This window comes from Miscanthus floridulus, chromosome 6 (assembly GCF_019320115.1).
Source record: "Miscanthus floridulus cultivar M001 chromosome 6, ASM1932011v1, whole genome shotgun sequence".
Lineage (NCBI taxonomy): Eukaryota > Viridiplantae > Streptophyta > Magnoliopsida > Poales > Poaceae > Miscanthus > Miscanthus floridulus.
The window spans coordinates 93,382,418-93,398,966 of NC_089585.1; the positions used below are offsets into that span (position 1 = coordinate 93,382,418).

The 16,549-nt window shown below is 42.9% G+C and overlaps 1 protein-coding gene across 1 annotated transcript; it reads right to left on the minus strand.

The window, feature by feature from the left end:
- Positions 1 to 1,505: 1,505 nt before the first annotated feature.
- LOC136458654 (acidic endochitinase-like) lies at positions 1,506 to 2,695 on the minus strand. Its single transcript, XM_066458586.1, has one exon. The coding sequence runs from the start codon at positions 2,580 to 2,582 to the stop codon at positions 1,695 to 1,697; it is 888 nt and encodes a 295-aa protein (XP_066314683.1). The 5' UTR covers positions 2,583 to 2,695; the 3' UTR covers positions 1,506 to 1,694.
- Positions 2,696 to 16,549: the final 13,854 nt, after the last annotated feature.

Sequence of the window (16,549 nt, forward strand, 5' to 3'; positions counted from 1 at the left end):
AATGAGATCTACAACTTTGTAGTTTTGAGTTTTTTCATTTGAGGACGTTAAGATGCTTAAAAAATAATATAAAATTTCGGCGCCTCCTGGAAATATCAAAAGTACTGTTCATACGCAAAACCGCCCAGAAGGATGAAAGTTGAACTTTTTCAAGAGTTGGAGGACCAAAGTTATCCGGTTTTGAAGTTCGAGGTTGAAATCTATACTTTGGCGATAGTTGGAGGGTGTAAATTATACTTTACCCTTTTTTAAATTGGTTTGTATGTTTTCACTTAATAGTTGGTCTCCACTACACATTTTGCCACCTATCTCTAGCATCTCCTGCCCTATATACATATTACCTAAAAAATACTGTAATTCTAGATCTAATCTAAGTCAAACTATTTTTATGTTTATAAGTTTATAAAAAATAGTATTAACAATTATAATTTTAAATAGATATACTATAAAATAAATTTTATGAGCACCTTATTTTAAGAAAATGATAAAAATATATAGCTAGAATTACATTCTTTTTTAACAGAAAGAGAAGTCGTTTCCCACTGTTAACCAATCATCATCAGGACCATCAAATTTTGAGTTGTACCTACTCATAGTCCATCCTCGCTAACACCTGCTCACCAATCATCACTAGCACCATGGCTAGATTGGCCCTAGCTAGCCCTCTAAAGCTTAAGGATTAGACGGAATCATGCCAAAGCCTGAACACCAAAACCTTATTGGAGAAACTTACACTAAACTATACGTCGTCGGAGCTTGGCGTGGGATTGAAGAAGAGGGTGATTGGGTTAAGAATGAGGAAGATACATTAAAATTATTAGGTGTGAAAGTGAGAAACACCCACGCGGTAGTTCTTTCTTTTGGAAACAAGGTACGCATCTATGAATGTCTGTGGGAGACTAATCAAGTAGATCATGAGATTGACGAGGTTGACGACGAGCACATCACCTATCATTAATAAATAATCAGCAAGCTGGTGATGAGACGCACATGATGTCAAACATGAGCTTTGATACTTTTGATGGAGCACCCCTTTTCTAAATTAAACCACCCAAACAAAACCTGTTAATTCCTATAGGTCTCTTTTTAATCACGGAGGTCGATCGTCAGAAAGATGGCGTATGAGTCACGTCGGAGATCATTTAGTTTCTATGTTTATTATTAGCTAGATTTAGGAGTGCTTTGTTTCTTTGCGATTTAGTTGTGCTGTTTTATCATTTGGAAAATAGCCTTTTCAGCTTTTTAAGAAAGAAGATACCAGCTTGAAATACAGCCCACTAGACGTGTTGTTTTTGGTTTTCCAGGCAATACAATCTTTGATGAAAGAGAAGCTCTTGCTTATGTGGTTCAGAAAACGAGAGAGTAGTTTTCATGTTTGGTTAAGCATTGCCGCGCGTTGTTCTCGTCAAGGCCCTACGACTACGAGAGAATAGCTGACATGCATGCGTTCAATGCTGCCAGAAATGCATGTGTTGTGGTCATATTTTGTACTTTTGACCGGAGGGTATTGCAAGTCAAGTTTTATTCATTTTGGGTATATATGATACAAACTTATCGTAGAATTTGTGTGGTGTAGCAGATGCATCTTTGTCCCCTGATGATCCGCTCTTATTGTATCTAGTCAGATAACTTGACGAATGAATAGCCACTGTATCTGTATGGCTACCTGTGCTGTAGCTTGAAGCTTCGTATGCTCAGACGCTGCCCTTCACCTGGCTGCTGTAGCTGTTCTGCACGTCGTAGAAGCGGTTCCACACCATGATGCCGCCGTACTTGCCAACGCCCTGGATGGCGGGGATCACCGTGCCCGTCAGCGTGCCGGGATCGATGTACCCGCTGCCGGCGGCCTGGGTCGACGCCGGCACGCCGAGGTAGAAGCTCCCCGCCGTGACGCTGCTGGTCCACGTGCTCCAAGCGTTCACCAGGTTGGTGTCGTCGCCGTTGGCGTACGCGCACCCGGGGTTGTTGTAGAACTGGATCCACACGTTGTCGAACTGCCCCGTCTGCAGCGCGGGCCCCAGCGACGCGTCCGGGTAGGGGCACTGCGGCGCCGCCGACAGCAGCACGCTCCCTTTGCCCTTGAGCGCGTTCGCCAGGTCGTCGTAGTGCGCCGACTGCCCGTTCTCGATGTCGAAGTCGACGCCGTCGAGCACGGCCGCGCCGAGCGGGCGGGTCGAGCCGTCGCTGCCGCCCAGGTAGCGGTTCCACAGGTAGTCGGCCACGCTGTTGGCGTCGTCGGTGGAGGAGAGGCCGTAGCTGCCGCTGGCGCCGCCGATGGAGAGGAGCACCTTGATGCCCTGCGACTGGCAGCTCTGGATGTCGCTGCTCAGGCCCGTGCAGCCGCCGGAGCCCGGGTCACAGTGCCCGGCGAGGTTCAGGACCGGGGTCTGTCCGTTGCCGAAGGTCGTGAGGAACGCGAGGATGACGTAGGCGTAGAGCCCGGAGTTGCAGGTGTCCGCCAGGGTGCCTTCGTTGCCGTTCTGGCCCCAGTACACGGCGATATTGCCAGCACTGGTGCTGCCAACCATGGCAGCAACGAGGAGAAGGGCCAGAACAGGAGGCCACTTGAGATTAGCCGCCATGTCAGTTGCTTAGTGGTCTCGTTCGATGATGAGACGAGAGTAAGCTTCAGCTGGTTCAGAGAACTACTATGTGTAGTACTCCTAGCTACTTGCTTTGGCTTTTGGTGCCTTGGTTGGTGGTGAAGTAGTGGTAGCATGGAACCCTTTATATAGGCGTGGATCGTTGAATTGTTCCAAGGAGATAGGCAGAGGGAACTAGCACGTAGACCTACATGGCCCCTCTTGAAAGATTTGAGCATTCACAATTGACTTGCTGCTAGACTTTGTAGTAATTCAGATGTACTTTGTGGAAAATCGTAATTGTTGGCCAAGTACATCTTTTTTCTTTGATAAGTGATAAGGGGCCGGGGCAAGTAAAAGTACATCTTGACGAGAGGTTCCATCTTTCATTTTTTACATTTCAATTCTAAAGTGAGTCATTAGTATGGACGTATATCCAATTCCAATCCATCGAGATTTGTGCCAAGTGTAGTGTCTCTAGCGTTTCTTGGGTTTATTTTTCATCTAATTATTTAGACACATGTATACTGTGCATCTTCGAGCTCCTTAAATAACTTGCTAATTCTTTTTCCGACAAAAAGAAAAAAAAGCCATCCAGCAATTGTATATCTGAACTCCCTAAAGAAAAGTATTTGGTAAGAGTGGATGCCAGAAAAAAATTTAGGAGGGGCTGAACAAAAGAATAAAGGCTTTTTTATCTTCTCTTAACCTTAACCTCTCATAATTAATACATATATACATAAAATTTTAAGAGAGGGCTTAGGGGGGCTTAGACTTGTAGTAATTCAGATGTACTTTGTGGAAAATCGTAATTGTTGGCCAAGTACATCTTTTTTCTTTCATAAGGGATAAGGGGCCGGGGCAAGTAAAGTACATCTTGACGAGGGGTTCCATCTGTCATTTTCACATTTCAATTCTAAAGTGAGTTTTTAGTATGGACGTATACTACTCTAATATCCAATTCCAATCCATCGAGATTTGTTCCAAGTGTAGTCTCTAGCGTTTCTTGGGTTTATTTTTCATCTAATTATTTAGACACGTGTATACTGTGCATCTTCAAGCTCCTTAAAATAACTTGCTAATTCTTTTTCCGACAAAAAGAAAAAAAAAAGCCATCCAACAATTGTATATCTGAACTCCCTAAAGAAAGGTATTTGGTAAGAGCATCTCCAGCAGTCCCCCTTTCCTAACCACAATGAGAAAAAAACTGTTATTTTGGGAGATCTCGTAGCTCCGGCAGTTCCCCAAACCCAACCCCAATGAGAATTTTTTTTTCTCGTCCCTCAAATCATAGCCTCCCACCCCTCAAATAAAGGGGAGACCTCTCCTCCTCCAATCCACTATTTTTCTTATTGGAGATTGGATTTTCTCGTTCTGGCTGGAGAGAAGACCTTCAAAAACCCAAAACACGTTTTGTATCTCCCCCAATAACTAGTTTTTGGGGTTAGAGTTTTCTCCTACTGCTGGAGATGCTCTAAATCCCTTCCTAACTCTTAGATATGCATGCGTTCTGTGCTTACTATCGGTACTTTTGCACGGGTTTTTCTCCCCTAGCACTTGGTTTTGAATAAGGATTGACTCGCGGAAGGATATGTGGGTGGTGGATTGGATAAAACTAGTATCACTCAGAGATCACTCAACAAGATCAACTAATATTTGAGATTACTCTAGGGGTTTCTTGAAGAAGAGCCATGCTCAATTCTCATATCATATCAATATCAAGCCCTTTTCAAAAGATAGTTTATATGGATTATTTATACTAAAAACATCCCTCCTAGCTATGTGTGAACATAAATATAAATAAAAAAAGCAAGTAGAAGGTCATCTTAGTGGAGTATTTTTTATGAGTCTTCTTCAGTTCTCACGCAGCCACCAATAGCATGTGCACCTTTCACTAAATGAATCATAAATCCAAGCTCGTATTTTGAAAAGGTGTACCGTTTGTTGCCGTGAAAATTGGAGTTAGTATGTAAATTAATGTTGAAACCTTCGAAATTGATGCCAGCAAGCCACGGATTATAACATTAATTCTGCTTGTTTCCCATGGCCTTATCAGTTTTCCTCTCCTGGCACCTGGCTTTTGATTTTAAGCAAGCAGCTATTAGGAATTATTGAAGAAAGGTAAAAAAAAAAAAAAATAGAGCTTCCTATCGTATTCCTTTTGTTCACTTGGAACGATCAAGATTTTCTTGGTGATGTTCTCAGTATCAATTGTTTCGTTGTACATGTTCTGATCTAGTTTGCAAATTCTTTGTGATCCTAGTTAATAAGAAAAAAAAATGGTTCTTGCACTCATATGTCTTTGATTTCCTATACCTTGGCAACCAATTTGAGCCCTATAAGCCTACAGATCCACATCACAAAGCTATATCTAATGGTAGCAAATTTGACAGGATTTTTTTGAAGGATAAATTTGATAGGGTTTCTTTAATAAATCTGCTAGATATATAAATAACAAAATCAAAAGCAAAAAAGAAAAGCATGACAATTGCCGTTTTTTTTTCCCGAATGGTGACTCATCAATGACCTATTCAGCTAAGCAATCCACATATAAGCATCGAATAGTCCACGGCATGGGTCCAATCTCTAGTTTCTCCACGCGGGTTTCTGTAGCCATTCAAGTTGTGTCACATTCCATCTCTCAGGCCAAGAAGCGAAGCGATTCTTTGAAGCCACAAAACAAAAGTGCATGGTAATTTCACGTGAAGGTACGTACTACTATAGGCGCCGCGGAAAATGGTGACTTACTGACTTTGCATCTGTCCAGAAGAGGTTAGGTGTTTGTTTTGCCTGTGAAGAAGAATCTGTTCAACATCTTTTTTGATTGTGTAGTAGCTAAAACAGCTTTCAGGTGATGCTATCTTAGGTCTTAAACAACACCCAACTGGGTAATACTCTAGAGTGTGTAGGGAAGTTCTGGCTTAGTACAAGAAACGCGTTAATTGTACTGAACATGATTACTTCTGCTACTTTTTGTGCTTGCGTGGAAAACTCAGAAATTGTATGTGTTTTCAGAGAGCTAGTGGAGAAGTTTGCAATGTCTTCTCTGAAAGGTAGCGAATCGGCTCAGAATTGGCTAATTCTATGCCCGAAGGAGAAAAAAAGATTTGTTGATGAACAAAGTCCAAGAGATCAGGCTTGCGACATCTTCAGTTCTCGATCTGGATCCAGCTAACTCAAGGTGGACTTCCATGGAGCCAGACAGTGGCGTCCTTTGGTCAGAAGAAGTTTATGTTTCTCATTGCTGGCGGAGGTCTGAAGAGGGTTGTGTTTTGGTGATACTAGTTGCTGGGTCTTTTACCTCTGTTCTTTGCAATTGGTGTTCTAGATTGGAATGCCAATTCCAATGCTGTAACGGATCAATTCAATCATATTTCACTTCAGTTGAAAGACCGGGGCTTGGCCCTAAAACTCTAAAAAAAATTCAGTTCACAAATATACATAATGGTACTTTTAGCACAAATTAAGCAAGATTTGAAATTACCCTCATATCCTTGATTAAAGCAAAGTCTGATCCAAAATTGATAGAAATTGTACCTAGAATCCCTTATATTTCTGGATTCCTTAATCCAGTAATCTATGTGTAGACGGAGTGTGTAATTGATGGATGCGTGATGATTTGATCGTCCGGGCACGCGTAAACTGTACGTGGATCGGAGCAGGTCTCAAGACTAGGTGGTTGTGTACCAAGGCCCAGTTTAGTTGCTAAAATTTTTGACAAAACGACACTGTAGCATTTTCGTTGTTATTTGACAATTAGTGTCCAATCATAGTCTAATTAGGCTTAAAAGATTCGTCTAGTGAATTTCGTCTAAACTGTGTAATTAGTTTTATTTTTTATTTATATTTAATGCTTCATGTATGCGTCTAAAGATTCGATGTGACGAAGAATCTTAAAAAATTTTGCGTTTTGGAGGGGAACTAAACAGGCCCTAAGATCACTAACGCTTACCAGCAAGTTGGGCATGTCTTTCCCACCAAGGCCTCGTTCACTTTGAAAAAAAGCGAACCCGATGAATAGTACCATTTTCGTCTTATTTGATAAATATTGTCCAATCGTGGACCAACTAGGCTCAAAAGATTCATCTCGTGATTTTCAACTAAACTGTGTAATTAGTTATTTTTTTTACCTACATTTAATACTCCATACAAACGGCTAAAAATTGATGTAATAGATAGAGAGTGAAAAAACTTTGAAATTTAGATGACATCTAAACAAGGCCCAGTTACGATTCACGAGTGCCTCAATTTGTGCAGGCACACCGTCTATCTAGTCTAGGTCTAGCTATATGGATGGAGCAAATGCTAATAATGAAGCGCTGATCTCGTCTACGGGGGCTGAAACAAAAAGGCACCGGCCGGTCAGTATCTGTTATTATGGATTCAACGAATCTTGTCCGTCTGGTCAGATTGGCGTGTTCCAGGGGGCACGCTGACGGTGGCTTCACACGGCTGCGATTGTAAACTTGTTCGTGGTGCGAACTTATGCCAAGGAGATCTTTTATACTTATTATTTTCAATTGTTTTTCAGATGATCGTTTTAGTTTGCCGCCCGGTTTTAGCTGTAGCTTGGGAACACTGTAGGCTTCTTCTTCTTGTTTTTTTAATAGGAAAATAGGCTTCTTGTTGTAATACAGTTCGTTCCATTTGTCAATGTTAAGGACTTTCGTCTCGACAGGGACGTTTTGTCAAAGACTGAAATGCAGTAGAACTAGGCATAACTTGAAACCACAAGTCCAAAGCTCAGCAATCTATTTGCAAATTGCAATGCACTTTGCATCGTATCTTCCACGCTTTTGAAACCATCGGTCATAGGTGCGGCCTGGAGTCCTGGTCGACCTATTATTACTTGCAGAGTTACAGGCGTTGTTTATTCAGAAATCTTGGGCGATCAATACATAGCCTATTCGTTGGGTCGTATTTGGCTTATACGCCATGGCTTATCAGACAACGAACAATATTTTTCTCTCACACCAAATCAATCAACGGTACTTTCAGCCATGGCTTATAAACTAAACCAGCCCAAACGAACGGACAACGGTCACCAGGCTGTCACAAAATAGGTTCAGCGGCTACAATGCAAGTAAGGCTGGATAACGAGCTAGCTCTGCTCGGCTCGTTCTGACTCGTTAAGATAACGAGCTACCTCGGCTCGGCTCGGCTCGGCTCGGCTCGTTATCCTAACGAGCCAGAAAGTCAGTTCGGCTCGGCTCGTTAAAAGCTCGAGCTGACTCGTTAAGCTCGCGGGCCAGGTATAAAAAACACACAAAATATAAATATTTGCATTTATCTAAAGTTTGAGAATAATAATAATATAAAAGAAATGCATCTAGACCAGTTACCAGTCAATTTATAGGGTCTAGACCAGTTACCAGTCAATTGTAAAGTGTAAGACATTAAGTAATACAAAAACTAATATAAGTTTTGATACTTTTTTTCTGAAAGCTTGGTTCGTTTAGCTCGCGAGCGGCTCACGAGCACAACGTCAAAAAGGTTTTTTAGGGGCGGTCGTAGACCATTTGTAGGGGCGGTTTGTCCAGCCGCCCCAACGCAAGGGTCTCTACAAATCATGCATTTGTAGGGGCGGTTCCCAGGCCGCCCCTACAAATCGATTTGTAGGGGCGGCTGGTGTTTTCAGCCGCCCCTACAAATAGATTTATAGGGGCAGGTCGTATTACCAGCCGCCCCTACAAATAGATTTGTATGGGCGGCTCGTATTACCAGTCGCCCCTACAAACAGGTATTTGTAGGGGTGGTTCAATCTAGAACCGCCCCTACAGTACGTTTCCTAGCAAAAAATCAAATTTACAATTCGAAATCACGTTGTCGAACGTGCCACGACCAATGTTCCGAACCGCGTTCGCGTTGCCGAACGCACCGCGACCAACATTTCGAACTGCGTTCGTGTTGCCGAACGCCCCGCGACCAGCATTTCGAACCGCGTTCGCGTTGCCGAACGCCCCGCGACCGCGACTACAAGCACAAGAGTATTCTATAAACTACAATTATAAGTCCAATTCTCAAGAATATATACAATCCATCATTAAATATATAAATTCCATACACATTGTTATCAATGTCCTAGAGCTAGTCTTTCAGTCTCACGAAGGTGTTGGTACTGAGGATTTGTACCTAACTTAGACTCTCGATCATGGTAGGCGCCTCTGACGTGTACAATCTGGTCCAATATGAAGTTGCAAAAGTCACCGACGAGCTCTAAGAGTTGGCCATCCTTGTATGGTTCTCTTTTCATTCTTTTCTCTTCTCTCCACTACAAGAGAATAAGTTTCGGTTTAGTATTTCATACCATTTATGAAGTTTTTATACTACGGGTGAAGAGGTTCAAACTTACCCTTAAGGAGTGTCTCCTGTAGGCACCGGTGTTACTCATTATAGAACATATATAGTATCCATAATGTACACTTCTAGGCTTCTGCTTGGGGCATTGTGTGTTTTGCATATGAAAATGTTAAGTAATGCTTTTGACAGCCATATAATGGAGTACTGAAGAAGTAAGTTACACTTACCGCACATAGTGTTTATATAGCTAGCTTTTCCTTCCTTGCTGGATCATACCTTCCATGATGATTAGTGACATAGAACCTAAATGTCATGTTCGAATTATTTTAGCAAATATAACTTGTTAGTATCCAAAAGTGAACGTTACAAGTATATATACAAACATATAAGCTAATGAGGATTGTCGATATGTATACATCTTGAGAATCGATATGAAGTCTTTGTATGTCGCCGGGTCCTTATCTAATGAATCAAAGACCCATGCCATGCTCCTCCCGACATCGATGGCTATACAAATCCAGTGGTTGCTGCATAGATTTAATCATAGAACTAGATAAGCTCTTTTGCATCGAATAAAATATATTGAACAAAGCTTTAAGTATAGAGTTGAGCTTACTCAAAGTTGTATGGTAGCCATATAGTAGAGTGTTGTTGGAGATTTTTGAAAGCCAGGGCAATGTATGCCGTAACCTTAAGGGACTCTTCCCTTAGTTTCGCCGTACGGATGTGCTCTTTCTTCTGAAGAGTCTTTGCAGCAGCTAGCTCTTTGGCATCAAGTGTCCACCGTTTAGGGTAATTGAAATTTATTTGGGCTATAGCTTGAGGGTCCACATACCCGACTTTTACACTTGACATTTGTTTGACAATGTGCACTTGCATTCTACAAATCACGGCGTGGGTTAGTTACAACAAAATTTAAAGATTACATTCATATCATATTGAGAGGACAAGGACTTACAGGCACCACGTGCGAATTAGATTCATCTCCATTTCTCCCAGGTGAAAGCATGTTTGCATGTCATTGAAGTCAAAGACAATTTTCCAGGCTGGGCTTCCAAATGTGCCGGTGGGAAAGCATACTTATATGATATCTATGCTCATTGGGAGAACACGCAAGTACCAATCATGGAACCTTCTCATTCCAAGTGGTAGGCGCTGGATGTCCCGGTTTGGTAGGAAGGGCTTGCCTCTTTCATATGTTTTTGGGCAATCCTTTGACCATTTGATGACATCAACATTTGGATACTGCTTTTCAATTTGGTGGAGTTTGCTAGTGACGGCCTCCTCAGAACCCCGTGATGGGACTTTTTTTAACTTGGTTCTTAGGCTTGAACTGGTCATGGGAATACCACTTGGACACCGACGAGACGTCTTTGATCGGAACATAAACTGACCTTATAGTGATTGGATGCTTCTTTCGAAGTTCCCATTCAGTCACGTCCACATCTTCTTGTGCTGCAGCTTCTTCAGGAGGCACTCGTTGTTCATGTATTGGCTGTGCTGGTTGAGAAGACTGTGGTATCTCATGATGCACTTGCTCGGTACAAGCTGGAGAAGGTTATGGCATCTCATTAGGCACATGCTCGCTAGAAGGCGGGGAAGAATGTGGCATCTAAGGAATGTGGGGGTCACGAGACGGTAAAAATATCTCCCCGACCTCAATAATTCGCTCCAAATTTGGGAGAGGGGGAGGCGGCGAAGAAGCAGTCAATATAATGTCCCGTTTGTGCCAGAGGATGAACTGCCCCATAACGTCTCTGAGTAACACCAGCCCCTCGGGAGTTGCGTAGTCTATCCTGCACTGCATAAACTCGGGCTTCACTATATGCACCTCGACCCTAGTGTAGTCCGGAGGTATCTTATTATCGTGGTGTAAGCCACTAGGAGGATATGCCACACCCATTGCCACCTCCATCACAGTGTTCTGCCGGCCGCTGAGAAACACCAAGGTGCAACTAGTTGGTTCCCATATGCGATCGACTGGGGTTGTGGCTACAGTGGAACCTTGGCTACTAGGAACTTTCGGAGGGCTGCCAACTAATGCCAGTTTTCCCAGCGGCGTCTCTAATATCCGTGGCTCCGTAGATAGTCCTTGCTCCTCCAGCGCCTTCGCAACTAGAGCCTTCACTTGGAGCTCAAGATTAGTCTCCCAGTCTCGGCCATGTTTCTTGTACATGTGCCTATCCTCTTCGAATCCTTGCTTCCAGGTCATCCTTTTCCCTAGCCCCTGGTGCGGCCCGTGTGCTCCTTGTTTCCCAAGCCAAGGCTAAGCTCGTCTCTCTCTCTAGAAGGATTGAATGAGCCCTTCTCCTTGTCTTCAGCATATTTCAGTATCCTTGATACCGCCTCTTGGGTCTCTGGCTTATCAAACTTAAGATTACTGCCGAATGATTCTGTACTCCTCGCATATATCCAGTTCCTTGAGCGTACCTTCAAATTCATCACATCGATATTCCCAGCAGCTGCGGCCTCTTCGTCCATCTTCCTAAACTGTTCTTCCTTGGCATAGTAGCCACCGGGGCCTAGATGATGGTGGTGTTTGTTCCTCTTTGCCAGCTCAGTGTTACGGGCACTGAGCTCCAATGCCTCCGGTGAAGTCTTCTGAGCCACGAGCTCCTCCCATTGACTAGGAGTTATTTTGCCGAACTCGTTGAAGGGAGTTAACCCCTTTTGGATATACTTCGTGTTGAGCTCCGACCTCCAACGTCGAAATGACTCTCCTATCATCCTGATAGCATTTTTTTACCAATTCGTACCTACCCTCCGAAAATCTAAAATTGACCTTCAGCTGCCTATCCCATAGTGCATTCTTTATGTTCTCTGGTACCTCTTTCCAGTTAGGGATTGCTAGGTTCAATTTATCTCTTACTAGGGCCCCGATTGTATTATGGAATTTTCCTCTTAATTCCTTCGGCTCAAGGATCTCCCATGCTGGCTTTTAGTTCAGGACCTCTATAAGCTTTAGCTAGTTCAGAGAACTACTATGTGTAGCACTCCTAGCTACTTGCTTTGGCTTTTGGTGCCTTGGTTGGTGGTGGAGTAGTGGTAGCATGGAACCCTTTATATAGGCGTGGATCATTGAATTGTTCCAAGGAGATAGGCAGAGGGAACCAGCATGTAGACTCGATTTTTTTTATTTTTTTGTCTTTTTTTAAAAGTTTTTCATAAATATGTCCCTGGTATGCTTTTAAAATCTTAACCCTTAGCTCAGCACCATCGATGGTGGCGCCGAGCTTACACGTCTCGGCGCCAAAGGGTTTGGCGCCTATGTCGGGGGGCCACGTCGGTATCAAAGTAGAGCCGGGGGTGACATGACAGCCAGCTCGGCGCTGTGGATCTTGGCGCCACGGTTGGCACCGTAGATCTTGGCGCTGAGTTTGGCGCCATAGATCCTAGCGCTGAGCCGGCCTTATAGGTAGGTCCTTTTTCTTTCTCTCTTCCTTCCTTTCCTTTTCCTCACTTCCTTTCTTCTCTCTTGCCCGACGCCTCCCGCCACCGTGCCCCGCACCCCTGTCCCTGTAACACCTCGGGTGTTTAAAATACTAAAACCTGACATGTCATCATATGCATGACAAAGCATTTGGCATTTGGTGAAAACTTTGAGATGCATACACTAAAACGAGTTTATATTCATGTGGTATGTGTTGAATTGTATTGTTTGACTTAAATTCAAAGTTTGTTTGGATTTTTGAATTTTTCGAGAAAACCCCGCTTTTCAGTATTTAAATCCTACCCTGAAAATCCATTTCAAAATCTAAACATAATTTGGGGTTGATCCCAAAAGCAAAAGTGTAGAGCTTGGCAAGTTATACAAAGTTTGTTTTTGGAGTTTTTCAAGTTGTTTAGAAAAATTTTGAGTAATTCAAAAAGGCGTAATTCGTTAAATTTCCCTATTCAAATTCAAAAGTTCATTTCAAAATCTAGACCGAATTAGGAGATGGTTATAGAAGCAAAGTTGTAGAACTTTTGATTTTGAACAACTTTTGTTTTTGGAGATTTTTGAGTTGTTATGAAAATTTGAGAGTAATTTGTGAATTTTAGCGAATGGCATTTCTGTAATTTGAGTGAACAGTGTCCACCGCCGAAGCTACATTGCCGGCGAGCTTCGGTTGGCTTCCAGTCGCGTGCGTGGCCGTCTGGGCGTCGCGCTGGCGTGGTGAAGGCCACAGCGTAGCTTCCTTGAGCTTCTGAGCTGTGTTATTTGGACTGAGGCGCCGTCGTCGTCGTTCTTTCCTCTCCTCTGTTTTCTCCCGTCGCCACCGCCATACTCCGTCGAGCTCTCACCGTCGACCTAGCGCCATTGCCGTCTCGACAAAGCGTGCTCCAGCTCCGCCGTATCCTTGCGCATCCAGCCAACCCACCAATTCAGCTAGTCTAAGTTGGGAACTCGAGTTGCATCGTCTTCTTCCTCGCGGCCGGCAACTCCTCCGCCGAGCACGATTCGCCGCGGCCAGAGCTCCACGGTGCATCTTCGTCCCTGGTTTTGGCTGATTCTGTTTCGTCTCGATGCTGTAGTACTTAATCCATAGCTGGTTGCTCATTTTGATCACTGCAGTCACCGGTACACCATCGCCGACGACGTTTTGCTCCGCCGTGATCACCGTGATCGTCGTCACGACTCTCCGTTGCTTCTCCGACCTCGCTCCTTGCTTCAACGCGTTCGGGGTGAGCCACCGGTGCTTCCTGGATCCCTTGTTTGAGCTCTACTGGTCGCACACCACCGGCGTAGCGCTGCCGTGCCACCGTGTCCGCCATGGTCGACGACGAGCTAGTATAGGGCCGTAATCAGTGCTGATAGGGACGTCAATCGATGCGCCTAGACTTGGTGATCATTTTGGTACGTTGGTCGTCGCCGGTGATCCCACCGTCGGTGAGTTTGCGCCGGTCAGCGCCGTCGTCGTTGTAGTCAACGTCGGAGGTTGATGATGACATGTGGGACCCGGGTGTCAGTGACTCAGCGTTCTAAGTGGATTTTCTATTTTTTGGAATTAAATGAATAGTGCTGTAATTTGTTATTTTTATGTAGAATTATTTATAGCTCCAAAAATTATGAAAATTTTTGTGTGAATTCTCTATGATGTATATTATATGACAAAAATTTGAAATATTGATTTTCAGTAATTTTGGGATGTGATAAAAATTGCTCAATTAATTAATAAATGACTTTCCATGATTTTTCTAGGCTTATTTACTTGTCCAAAAATTATGAAATTTGTTTTGCCACTTAGTTATCATGTAATGAACATTTACTAAAATTTTGAGCTCAATTAGAATAAGTTGATTTATTTCATAATTTTAATTAAATAATTAATTCATAAAAGCAAATAGTAACCTTTAGTGATTTAGGTTTTGTTTGTAATTTTGGATTGAGTGATGACCTTGGGTCATTTGTTGATAAGGATCCTTGACAGTTGATGTATGTGTTACGAAAAAGATTTAGTTTGTTTGACTTGCAACTGTACCGCGAAGGAAAGTTGTATTCAAATTGTTAATTTTTGTATCCATCATCGAGCATCATATTTCGTATTCCGCATCGTGTTAAACATGGCATTGTTATTACGTGTAGTGAACGAAGGTGAACACGTGGTAGTTAATCAAGCTATTGAGGAGGTTAATCCGTCTGTTGAGGTCGGATCGAATACTTGTGTGACGTCGCAGGAACCAGACTTGGCGATTCTATTACGAGAATGGCTACTCGCGCACTGGGAGTGGAGAGATGGCGGGAATAGCGTGTACCCACGTGGCCATGGGCTGGAATGGTGGAGTACTGTATTCTCGGGTGGCGCGGACCCGTTCTTGTTTCAGAGGATCCGAGGGTAGGTTGGTATATGTAGGTCAGGGACCTGCATATGTCGTGTGGTCTGGAAGTCCCAGCTGGGTTTATAATCGGTTCAAATCGTCGTTGCTCCTCGGTTATGGAGACTCAACTCACTATTCATCATCGTAGTACTAATAACTAGAACTCAAATAAGGCTTGTGAATGTGTTGGATATGAAGTTTCATGATCTCATCATGGATCGTGTCAGCTTTGTATATGATTTTATGAAGCTTTCTATATAAAGACTTTTGTTAAAGAGCTTTTACGCAAAAGAACTTTGATTATTGCTAAAACCATACCTTGAATCCCTGAGCCTGCATTCCTGAGTTATCAGTTTTTATTTCGGTTAAGTCTTGTTGAGTACTTTTGTACTCAGGGTTCGTTGACCCTTGTTGCAGGTGAGCCTCATGAGCAGATCTGTTTTGGATCGTGCTGCATGACAGCTGTACCTTATGATGATGATGAGAAGTAAATGTGTGGCCCTTGGGCAGGGCAATCTCCTTGTGTGTTTTGTATTATATTATAATGCCACTCCACTATTTCATTTTGTAATAAACATCGAACCTAGTTGCGAGGTTTGAAACTACTGTTTTGTAAATTATGTTATTGTAAGACTTCCGCTGTTTTTTTACTCTGGTATTGATATTTGAATAAATGTTATAATACTGCAATGACTATGTAACGTGATCCTGCTCGGAAATCGTGGATGATTCGGGGTTCCCCGAGGACACCCGACAGTCTTTTTAAGTTATTGGAAACGTATGCATAAATGTCAAAAGTCATCGGACAGTGATAGGTGCATGTGGGCCCTATAACTTAGGAGGTTCTGTCACAGAATGGTATCGGAGCGATCGTTACAAGGTTTTTGTTGTATTGTTTACAAAAACTTCAAAATGATTTGGGATGACTAAATTTAACTTGCTAATTTAGTCCAAATTGCTTCTGACTTATCTTATTTCTTTCTCACCATTCCTTATTTGATTAAAAGGGTCTTGTGTGGTGGAGTAGTAATCTTACTATGCCCTATATAAAAATAAATGTTGTTTATGTGTATTATAAGCTTTGATGGTTTTGTTCGTAAGAACGATTCATGCATCATGAATAATTCACTCGTTACTTCCTTCACCTCTTAGTCTAGAGTTGAGTAGTGAGACTGGTTTGAGTAATGTAATCCATCATAGCTGCTCTTTAGACTTTGATCAAATGGTCTTACTTGGATTAAATTGGTTTCCTATAGTATGGCTCATGCCAAGATGACGCCCCGTAAGTCCACTGGACCCAAAGGAGTTCCTCATCACCAACTTGCCCCTAGAAACGATGGTGCTAGCAGTAGCAGTTCTAGGCCTGATCTCCAAGCAGAGATACATAGGATTTCTGCAGAATTAGCACAAGCTACTAGAGATAGAGCTTTGGATGCTATACAGATAGGAGAATTACAGGATCAATTGAGGCGTCTCACCACCGCACACAGGAACTGCGAAAGTATGTTAGTTCGTACGGTGGAGGGAAAAAATGAGACTTGGCATAGGGAAAATGTAGCTAGAGCTAGAACTCATGAGCTAGAATTCTATGTAGAAGATTTAGAAGAACATAATACCTATCTACATGAGGAAGTTCATAGGCTTAGCAATCTACTAAACCCGAACCATGAGCCTCAAGCTGATGTCATGGACCCCGGTGTCATCCTTGCCGATGATAACGAATCGGAAGAGGAAGAAGAAGAAGATCCTAAAGAATTAGTAATGATAGATGAAAGTGATGATGAAGGCGGTAATAATTCCGGAATGGATACCGAGCCTGAAGTTTGAAGTGCTCAGGGAAAGGAGTAGAGTTGTGTAATAGAAGATCT

Bases quoted from the DNA above. Each gene is read 5' to 3' on its own strand.
- LOC136458654 (XM_066458586.1), bottom strand. From the start codon at position 2,582: ATGGCGGCTAATCTCAAGTGGCCTCCTGTTCTGGCCCTTCTCCTCGTT.